At 37.1% G+C, this 11,619-nt stretch overlaps 1 protein-coding gene across 2 annotated transcripts; it reads left to right on the forward strand.

Moving 5' to 3' along the window:
• Nucleotides 1-3,648: 3,648 nt before the first annotated feature.
• Nucleotides 3,649-9,591, forward strand: LOC133714372 (NAC domain containing protein 50-like). Of its 2 annotated transcripts, none has more exons than XM_062140469.1 (4): nucleotides 3,649-4,043; nucleotides 4,360-4,643; nucleotides 4,891-5,658; nucleotides 8,696-9,591. In XM_062140469.1, the coding sequence occupies exons 1-4, from the start codon at nucleotides 3,833-3,835 to the stop codon at nucleotides 9,350-9,352; spliced, it is 1,920 nt and encodes a 639-aa protein (XP_061996453.1). In that variant the 5' UTR covers nucleotides 3,649-3,832; the 3' UTR covers nucleotides 9,353-9,591. The 2 variants fall into 2 exon arrangements, with proteins under 2 accessions (XP_061996453.1, XP_061996454.1); XM_062140470.1 differs by having other exon boundaries at nucleotides 4,032-4,165.
• The last annotated feature ends 2,028 nt before the right edge of the window (nucleotides 9,592-11,619 follow it).

An 11,619-nucleotide genomic window follows, 5' to 3' on the forward strand; every position in this document is an offset into this window, starting at 1 on the left:
TTGTTTTTTAATATATTTTTGCACACACTTTTTTTTTTTTTTTTTACTTTTTTAATTATTAAATTTTTTGAGATCACAAAAAAATATATATTTTAAGAATTGATGTTGCTTTGATCTTGAATTTTATTAACAATACAAGCAGTGGCGGAACCAGGATGAAAATTAGAGGTGGGCTACTTTAAAGAGCTTACAAGATTTTTTTTTTTTTTGTCAACGATAATTTCAAGATTTTTAGGACTTAAGTTTAGAAGAAATACTAATGGAGCATGTTGGAACTAATTAAAGAAAAAAAAAAAGGAGAACAAAAAGGGGAAGAGCAAAAAAAAATTAACAGGCAAGATTTGCCTTTAAGAGAAGAAATTTTTAAGAAACTAGGAATAGAAAATGTCATAAGAAAACAAAAGAAAAGAAAAGAGAAAGGGAGAAGAAAATGGGAAAAGGACAAAAAAAAAAAAAAAAAAACGGGAACAAAAGGGGAAAAAAAGGGAGAAGGAAATGGGAAAACTGCAAGTTGAGGAGACTCGAACCAAGGTGAGACCTTAGGAAAAAAGAAAACAACTCCACAATTTGCCAACTGAACCAATGTCAGACAACAATTATAGAGGCACACTTATACTATATAAAATATCCCAGTAATTCTGGGTTGGGCTATAGCCCAAACAGCCTTTCATGTAGTTCCGCCACTGAATACAAGGGAAAATCTTGATTAACTATAATCTTATTAGATATTAGAGCAAGTGCACCGGTCGATGCTTGACCGGGCACCACCTCAGCATTCGGAAATGTTGCCTGGGCGTGCTCCTTTTTTCCCCTCCACCGGGCCTGTTTTGCCCGGGCAAACTTTGGCTTTGTTTGACCAAGGGCAAGAAAAATTCCAAGCCCATGCCTTTTGTCTTGCCCAGGCTTGGCCTGCTGCCAGCTCGGCCCGTAGTCGATCGTGGCTGACGTCACAGGGGCCAGAGCAGAGAGAGACGCGACAGAGAGAGGGCGTGAAGAGCACGGACGAATGGAGGAGCGCCACGTCCGACAACGCGTCTGTTTCGGCTTTTTGTCGCGTAGCGACAATTAACAGCCCATTGTGGGCGCACGTGGCTGAGAGCCGTTGGCTGGTCAAAGAGTTTGAACCCAACGGTCAACAAATCTGGACCGCACAAAGGAACAGTAAAATCAGATCTGACGGCTAGGAATTAATATGAATTAAATCCGATGAACAGTGAAAACCACTGGTGAACAATGAAAAGTGAACAGTGTTGACCGGGCAAGAAAAACAACGGGTGTAAACCCATGTCCAGTGGCAGTGAATAGTAACTTGACTGGTCGAATTCTTGACTTCTCGACTTTGCCTTTTCTTGACTACGGGTGAACTTGCTCTTAGGGTGGGTTTGGAGGTCTAATTTTTAATGATGATGGGGAATTCCTAATAATTTTTATTGGGGATTGAGGAGGGGATGGAGCGAAAACTAAGCTCGAGGATGAGGATGGTATTGTGATCTCATTCCAAACCTGCTCCATTGTCATCTATATCCATACTCTACAAACTTTGAGCTACTTTCATCTATAAATTTTTATTACCATTCAATATTTCAAGTAAGCAAAGACATTACCAACAACAAAAGAGCAATCATAAACATTTGTTTTCTAAACATTGAGAAGTACTCTCAGATCATTTTGTAGACGTATCAAAAACGTCCTTACTAAATTCCACAATACTTATATTAACATAAACATCATACGTTTTCATTTTTACTACAAAACAAATTATTAAATTACTTACATGTTTTGGAACAGTAATCATTCGTCTTTTTTGTTTTGGATAAAATAAAATTTGTCTCTCTTCAAGAAAAAAAAAAAAAAAAAGATTTGTCTTTCTTGACAACAAAGAAACGGAAACACAAATTTTTCATAAAGTAAGCCCAAATAACAAGTATTGGGCCTCAAAAAAAAAAAAAAAGGAAAAAAAAAAATATTCACACACACCTTTCAACTTCCCATAGGATTAGGACAAATAAATGCCCAATCAGGCATCTTAGAGTTTACTTGCCTTAAAGGTAAAGACTCAGATAGTAACGTAAGGCACACTCTTTCTTTCTCCAACTTCTGTCAGATTCAATAATTATAAAATCCACCAGTTTTGATTTTTCAACTTCTAAATTTCTTCTCTTCTTTTTTATTTTAATTTTTAAAATTTTTTTTATTCATTCAAGATGACAAAAGCATGAAGTCTGTGGGTAACTTTTTAAGAATTATAAATGCATCTCTATCAATTTTCATTTATAAAAAGGACAATCCCAGTTATTGTTTCCAGTTTTTTTATTTATTTATTTATTCATTTTATTTTTTTTATAAAAAAGTTACAACAATCAAATATAAGAATCTCCAGTGCAGTCTGATTTTAAGCAATTAAATAAAAGGTGATTAGTTAGCATATGAATCCAAATTCTGTAATACTTGGCAAACATATTTGCTAGCAGGATGTCGACCAATTATCCAATTAGGGTTTACTTTTCTAAACTTGGCTGTGTGGGTGTGAAATTACTTGCCATTATTGCACCAAGGATTTCTTTTTTCTTTTCTCGTTTTGGGTATTGATGATATTTATTTTTGAAAAATTGGTTTTGGGTTTTAAATTTTGAATATTTTGCACAGGATTTTATGTAACTGACACAAGTTTCTATGATATTGGCAAATTGACCGGTCTGATTAGACCAATCAGGTATTGATTTACAGCTTTATGACCCTAATTGGGTAGAAAAATAAATAATAAGGTAATTTTTATTATTCATGATACCAACTTTATATATGGAATAATATTAACCCCTCACAAATTCAGAGTACTATGTATGTAGTAAAACAAAATTAGAAACTTTATATATGGAATAATATTAACTCCTCACAAATTATGTATGTAGTAAAACAAAATTAGAAGGAAATCATTGCCAAATTTGGTGTATGATAAGGCTTAAACTCATGCTTTCGTATGAATCGAGATGAAGTGTATAGTGTTAAAGATAACTAAAGTAGATTAAGTAAAATTATTTTGAAAAACCAATATACGAGCCAACTAATAGTAGCTACTATCTCATCGTTTTGATTTGAGATGAGCGGAGCTAAAATACGTAACTACTTTTTAGGATTTGAATGAAAAGTATACGCGGCAACTCACAGCAACCACTTTAAAATCTACTCTTATCAATTATTTAGCAAACACTATTAAGGCTCAAGTCCACTTTGGCACTCAAAAAAGATTGTTTGCTTAGAAGTATAATTCTTAGTAAGGCATGAGAAACCAGTGTTACGTCAATTTTGGAGATTGTCTTATTTCGACTTCTTTATTGCCCTAGTTTAGTAGCTCGAGTAAAACCTTGTTTGATAAGGTCTACAAATGTCTTTGTTTGTTCATTTCAGTAAAGTGTTACGAGACACAACTCTAAAATTATCCGAATAACAGGTGATGAGCTTCTAGCGGGGCGACACTCTCGAGAAAACTCTTGGGCTAAACAACAGTAATGTTTCTATTTATTATTATCAAATTTCAAGTAAAACCATTTGCAAAATTATCTTATTTTCACCCGATATTTTTCCATGTAGAAGAAATTGGTGTATAAATAGGGGGCACCAGTTTCCTGTCATCACCATGACATAAAAAAGTGAAAATGAAAGAGAGGAGGAATTAAAATTTAATTCGAAAACAGTTTCTTGTAAACTAAGGTATTCCCATCATTTCTTCGACACCAATCAAAGAAACCCCTATCTCTCTTCTCCCACCTTTACCAAATCCCTAGACCACCACAACCACAACCACCGCCGCCGCTGCCGCCGCGGAATTAAACTCATGGGTCACGAGCTAGCGCCGTCGACCACCACACCCCCACTCTCAAAACCTCCGGCCGCCCCCACTGCCTTGGCTCCGGGCTTCCGATTTCACCCAACCGACGAAGAACTCGTCATTTACTACCTCAAACGCAAAGTCTGCCGCAAACCCTTCAAATTCAACGCGATCTCCGACGTCGACATCTACAAGAGCGAACCTTGGGACCTCGCATGTCAGTGACACTTGCCCCATTTTCCCGAAAAATCTCTGCTTTTTTCCTCAATTGGGGGTTTTTGATTGTTGCGGGTTCTGTGATTTTTGTGGGCTTTGTTGGGTTCTTGATGGGTTGTAAAGGTTTGATTTTGGAGCTGAGCCTGAGTTTTTTTTGCGTTTCTGGGTTTTTTGGTTGCTTACCTTTTCGGCCAAGATAGTGCTTTATTTTTTTAGGTTTTTAAAATTTTTGATTTTTTTTTTTGTTGGATTCTGATGGCTTGTAGTTTCTGGGCTGGAGTTTGATTTCTGTATTGAAATTCTGAATTGATATTCAGGTAAGTCGAGCTTGAAGAGCAGGGACCAGGAGTACTATTTCTTCAGTGCATTGGACAAGAAGTACGGAAATGGGGCAAGGATGAATAGGGCTACACATCTAGGGTACTGGAAGGCCACTGGAAATGACAGGCCTGTCAAGCACAACAATAAGACTGTTGGGATGAAGAAAACTTTGGTTTTTCATAGTGGCAGAGCTCCAGATGGCAAGAGGACTAATTGGGTCATGCATGAGTATAGGCTTGTTGATACGGAAATGGAAAAACCTGGAAATGGTGTTCCTCAGGTGAGGATTTTGGTTAATGCGTTTATGATGTTTGGTTTGTAAGAACCCTTTTCAGGAAATGAGAGAAATGCTGTTTCTGTACTCATGTGCATGCTGTTTTTAGTTTGTTGATCATGCTGTGTCTTTGCATTTGAGTATGAACAGTTGATTTTCATGAGCTGGTGTATTGTTTTACTATGTGATGTACTGCCTGCTGCATATTATCTTCTGGAGATTGATAGATTTATTTTTTCTTTGGGGTTTGCAGGATGCGTATGTGTTGTGTAGGGTATTTCATAAAAGTAATATAGGACCACCAAATGGGCATCGATATGCGCCTTTTGTTGAGGAGGAATGGGATGATGAAAAGTTAACTTTCGTTCCTGGAGAAGTGGCTAGGGATGACACAGTAGTCGGTCGTGATTCCGTTGGAAATCGTTGCGATGCAGTTAAGGTAGGAAATGATCATGATTCCGTTGTTGGAGGACATCATCGGGATGTACCTATGGTAGGAAATGGTCATGATTCAGTTGTTGGAGGAAATCATGGCAATATAGCTATGGCAGGAAATGGTCATGATTCAGTTGTTGGAGGAAATCGTCGCGATGTAGTTGTGATAGGAAATGGTCATGATTCAGTTGTCGGAGGTGCTACTCGTGATGCAGTTGTAGCAAATGGTTGTCATGCAGTTGTTGTAGCAAATGGTCGTGATACAGTTGTTGGAAATGGTTGTCATGCAGCTGTTGGAGGAAATGGTCATGCTGCTGCCTGTATTGAAGAAAAAGTTCATGCTGCTGTGGATATTGATCAAAAAGATCATGTTGCGGCAGTTGTTGAACAAAAAGATAATGCGTCTGCAAGTATTGAACAAAAAGATCATGATGTCTGTCTTGGAGGCGGCCCTTCTGTTGATGGACATGTTCAGGACACTATGATGGAAGTAGATGGTCATGGAACTACTGAGGAAGGAAATGTTCATGGAAGCAATAGAGGAAATGGTCATGACGGGCGCAACGCAGGGAACTATTTTGTGCAGGTTTGTGCTTTTCACTCTAGTGCTGTTGTCTTTCCAAATTATCATAAAGTATTGGCGTTTCCTGTAGAGTCTGAAGTTTGCCCACCATAGAGATAATGATTTTGCCAGTTCCTCTTCTACTTTTTTTTTTTTTTTTTAATTTTAATTTAATAACATAGTTGGACTGAGTAGATAACGAACAAACTTCTATTAGCATAATCCAAACAAGTGGAGATGCAACCTTGATTTTGATTGAAGGTCCTTCCTACTTTAGGCATATAGAATACTTCATCAGTTCTATGTATTATTACAAATTGCAATGGTCGACATGAAAATATAAAATAGCGCTTTGTCATTCCTTTCAGAAATCCAACATTGATTAAAAGCAAGGATGCGCGGTAGGGTTAGAATATAAGAGTTTTCTATCTTTTTGGTATCTGAATTCACATTTCATGAATAGCACTTCTCAGTCTTCCTATTTGCTATTTTTGTTTATCAGTGTTTCTTATAGTAGCTTATACTAGATACTTTGAAACTAGAGTTTTAGGGCCAAATATATTAGTGGTATCTTTCATGAACAACACTTCTCAGTCTTCCTGTTTGCTTTTTTTGTTTATCAGTGTTTCTTATAGTGCATATACTAGATACTTTGAAACTAGAATTTTAGAGTCAAATAGATTAGTGGGATCTTCCTAAAGTCGAACAAATTGTGCTGAGTTTAGTTGATGAAATGGTGAGCTGAGTAGAAGTATGGTGTACCTATTACGATCTTCTGCTGGGATTAGAAATATGTGGTGTGAGAACTTCCTCTAAATTATGCGGTATCAACTTTGAAGTTTAGGGAGGGTTTCCAGTTTCTATATCAACTTTGATGTTTCCTTATATTTATGACTGACGTTGTTTACAGTGAATTGGGCAAGTTCAACAGGGATGATTGATCTGTTAAGCGAAAAGCCTTTTTCTTTGATTTTTTGCACAGAATAGAAGGCCAAAGTCCTAAGGGGTTGCAGTGTGTAGCTGTGATATTGGTGATATGGATGGAAAGAAATAGAAAGATCTTTTAAGCCTATAGTGGGAGAGTTGGAAGAGCTTCGGAGAGAGTTAGGTTTTGGGCATCTTTATGGGCCACTGTTTCTGTGAACTTAAAAACTACGCTCTCTCATCTATTGTTTTAGATTGGAAAGCAGCAGTAATTCAGGGGTCTTTATTTGTCTTGGCTGGATAGGTGACAGTTGACCTTTCTTGTTTCTTGCTCTAACTGTCTTCTCTAGTCATTTTTCTGTCGACTCCTTGTCCACCGTGCTATATGATACTTCTTATGATTTATCAATGAAGCTGTTTCTTTTCGGTAGAAATATAATTATTGTTCTCCAAGATTCCGCGGCCCGAGATTGATGTGTTTAAGAATGCATAGAAAAAATGATGGAGATCCTTGATGGATGCATCTGGATTATGGATTGCAGCAACACAAAGTATCTTGAAAGAAAGATCTCAGAAGGGAATCATGAAAGACTCAGTAGGCTTGTTGGAATTTTACCTGGGTCAGGGAATATGAGCATGGATGTTGCCTGTTTTGGTGTCGCTGGAATTTGAGATCCGCTTGGAAACCGTTCTTGCTGAAGGTGATGAGAGAAAGACAATTCTATTGATATTGACTGTAATAGATGGGATTTTTTGGAAGAAGTGAAAGCAGCTATTGTTTGCAATGATTTAGGTTGAAACGTAATGTCCTGTTAGCATAGGAATCAGGAAGTGCCGAAGTGGGTATTGCACAAGAACTTCTTATCTTGTTAGCAGGCCAAATGGTATTGCAGTCCTTAAGATTTCTTGGTAATTTCGAACAATTTTCCTAGTTAATAGTGAAGTCAACTTACAAGGAACTCAACCAGAGGAGTATTGGCGTTGCTGATTTACTATTTCTACCATTAATTCCCCCTTCCCTCCCTTTAAGTTGTTCCCGTTGTTCCCACTCTTCTTGGATCTCTCTATATATCAGCAGGTGACAGAAGCTGCTCTCGCCTCCTTTGCTTCCATTATTGTAATTTCTTCAATTGATTTAATAGTTCAGTTTGGTGTCTAAAATCTAAATTTGATGGTCTTAATTATCCCTTATAGGGAGTAGACATAAGGTTTTGCATCTTACCCAGGTATTTATTTTAGATGGTGAGACTTTTTTTTTGTATAGGTTCTGCCGGTGCTTTACGTTGGGGTAAGGCTGTTTTGCTAATTAGATGAGTCTGTTACTAAGTAGTGTATTAATGATCTTTCACGCATGGAACTTTAGAAGTGGAGTATTGTCACATGCTAAAACACCTATAAATCATTAAATTTTAGCCTTAGAGCAACTTAAATCATAACCATTCTTCAGTTATAGCTACAATTAGAGCAAAATGGACCTAACTTTTATGATTAGAGCAGCTACCGTAGCTTGTTCATAATGGCAGTGACATGGTATGCGACCTTGTTTATGGAATTCAGTTTTTGGATTGAACCTTATATAATTGGTGGTGTTTCTCGTAAGCTTATCATGAGTTGCATTTAAAATGTCAGGTATAGGAGTAGTGGTTAATCCTGATAAATCGTGTGTGCAGAATTGTGATAAATGAAACACTGAATGCTTCTTAAAAAGAAAAAGAAAAATGCACAGACAAACTAGCTGAGCACATTTCTGAAGAAGCTTTTATGCATTATTGCTAAAAATAAGTATTCTCTTAGTATCCTAGGGCTGCAGCATTGGTCCTGTATTGGTGATTGTATCCTTACTCAAGGTTTGAAGTTTAATCTTTTGTCAGAAACTCAGAGATGGAAAAATAATGGATGAACATAATTAATGTATAATGACGTTAACAGTTTGGATATATTTTTTCATATTGTATTCTCTGTTTTGAGATTTTACTTGGAAAAAGAGTTTCTTATTGAAAATAGGACGTATCTTTGATCAATCCTCTTATTCACTACCTTTGGTTGTTTGTCATGGATCCTTGGTACTTGCTTTTATGTTTTCAACTCTAAATTTATTATTTATCAAAAACTTCTCTATCTTGGTTGCTCATTTCAGGATACTCAGACAATCAGCAATGCTCTTCTTAGTGCTACTGAACTTCCAAAAGACAGTCAAACGGTTTTAGTGCCATGCAAGAGAGAGAAATTGGATGATGATCCAATGACATGTGTAGTTAATCGAGAAGAGAGATTGGATGATTACCCATCACCGCTTGGAGATGATCCACAACCCCTGCTATCACTGTTTAATCAGCAGCCTGGTATACTACGCCAATATAAAAGGAGGAGGCATAATGAATCAAATTCAAACCGTTCAAATGCCTCAGAGATTTCAAGTGGGTTGACTCATGATCCTTGCTCATCTACAACAACGACAGCGTCAACAGAGACTTCGGTGACGGCAACAACAAAAAGAAATTTTCTGTCTGCATTGGTGGAATTTCAACTGTTAGAATCCCTTGAACCCAAGGATAAGACTCCGGTAGCTCCACCTGAATTTAATGCTGCTCTGCATAATTCATCTGTGCCTTCTAGCTGCTTGAAATTCATAGAGAGTTTGCAAAATGAGATTCACAAGATTTCGATTGAGAAGGAGACATTGAAATTTGAAATGCTGAGTGCCCAAGCTGTGATTAACATTCTTCAATCTAGAATTGATCTTCTGAACAAGGAGAATGAGGATCTGAAGAGGAATGCCCGAGAGGCTGAGTGATTGGTAGTCAGTATGTGTACTCGTGTTGTTCTTCTTTGTATGAGTTACAGGCCCCGTATAGGCCTTGTTTAGTCACCTACAGCCGGTATGTTTTATTCATTAGTCGGGAACTTTCTTTGTCAGTTAACTGAACAATGTTGTAACAGTAGCAAAGCTTGTTGCAATAGTAGCAAGCTGAACAATGTTGTATCTTTATGCACTTAGATTAGTCTCTCATCAAAATCAGCGGTTTATAACTAGATGTTTTTCAGTATATATTCCATTTGTAGATCTGTGGAAGTTGAATGCTGAGTGAAGAGACTGAGCCTCTGAGCAAGTGCCTCGGTTTTGCGGTTTTGCCTAAGGACACGGTGTTCAAGGTACTTGATGGTAATTTTTGAAACTAATATCTTCTTATCGCACACATGCACATGTTATATGAACCACTTGCATTTCACTTTATGTGATAGTGTAATGTCGCATAGTCACGTCATTTAATAAATTTTGATAATAGATTGAGTTTTATGTTACATCAATTGCCACATGAGGTGATATACAAGTTGTAATAAAAAATGTGGTTCATATAGCCCAGTAAGAATGTGGTTTGTATATTCCACTAATATTATGTTGTTGATATTATTATGTACTCCAAAACTTGTCTTAGGCTTGAGGGTTAAAATGAAAGACGAACCCCACAGCTATGGCTTCTTGCAATGCCGAATAGGAACTTAAAACCTGGTTTCTTCTCCTTCACACTGCTAGCAAGAGTTGGATCCTAGGGAGAAAGCACATCTTCCTAGGATTTGTTTATACTCCCACGAGGCCAACGACAATCCACAACTTATCAAATGACTTGAAGTGGCACCGACGAACCAAAGTTAGATCCATATCCAATCAGAGAATTATTCCACTAAGATTGTGTTGTTGATATTATTAATTTATTATGCACTCCAAACTTGTCTTAGGCTCGAGGGTTAAATGAAAGACGAACCCAAAGCTATGGCTTCCTGCAATGCCGAACCACAAACTTAAAACCTGGTTTCTTCTCCTTCACAGTACTAGCAAGAGTTGGATTTTGTGGAGAAAGCACATCTTCCTAGGAATTGTTTCTACTCCCGCGAGGCCAACGACAATCCATAACGTTTATCAAATGACTTGGAAGTGGCACCGATGGACCAAAGTTAGACCCATATCCAATCAAAGAATTATTCGACTAGGATTATGTTGTTGATGTAGCAAGTTGTAATAAAAAATGTGGTCCATCTATCATTATTCCACTAACATTATATTGTTGATATTATTATGTACTCCAAAACTTGTCTTAGGCTCGATGGTTAAAATGAAAGATGAACCCAGAGCTATGGCTTCCTGCAATGTCAAATAGGAACTTGAAACCCTCTTTCTTCTCCTTCACACTACTAGCAAGAGTTGGATTATGTGGAAAAAGCACATCTTCCTAGGATTTGTTTCTACTCTCGCGAGGTCAACGACAATCCACAATGTTTATCAAATGACTTGAAGTGACACCGATGGACCAAAGTTAGACCCATATCTAATCAAAGAAAATAGAAACTGATTAGATTAGTAGGCGAGATTTTACAAAAAAAGGTTTATTCATAGCATAGGAGAAACAACTTTTTTCAATACCCCCTCGTTATTAATCAATAAATTATTCCACTAAGATATGTTGTTGATGTAGCAAGTTATAATAAAAAATGTGGTGCTATTTGCACCTAAATTTGGCAAGACCCACGTGGCAGACATGTGGATCTAACCCACAAGGCGTAATGAATGATAATCAGCCACGGTTTATTGAAGATTTACAAACTTAGCTATCAACTTTATGGCAGAAGATAATGTGTTTAGAGTAAATCTGGAAAAATCAAAGGACCCAAGAGGCATAATGAATAATTGCAGCTAAATAGCCGTGGTGTATTAAAGATCTATAAAAGTTGATTGTCAATTTCATGGCAGAAGATAACGAGTTAAGGAGGCCGTTACCAAAGTTTGGAGCAACCAACTTGAATGTGCATTAAGGGGTTTTATTGCCAATCATCAGTTATTGGATCTTATTGATTATCCATGAAAGCATAGATAGCATCAAAGAGATCGGAATCGTGAAATAGTGTTTTATTTGGAACCAATTCGGTCTTAGCTGTCAAGGCTGAGATTGTGTCTTTTTATTCATTCAATAGTTTAGCTCCACTATAAAAAGGACCACATGCATCATTGTTAAATGCTCTACGCGATTACACAAATCTTATCTCAATAGAGTTCAATATTTCAAC

Source organism: Rosa rugosa, chromosome 6, assembly GCF_958449725.1.
Source record: "Rosa rugosa chromosome 6, drRosRugo1.1, whole genome shotgun sequence".
Classification (NCBI taxonomy): Eukaryota; Viridiplantae; Streptophyta; class Magnoliopsida; order Rosales; family Rosaceae; genus Rosa; species Rosa rugosa.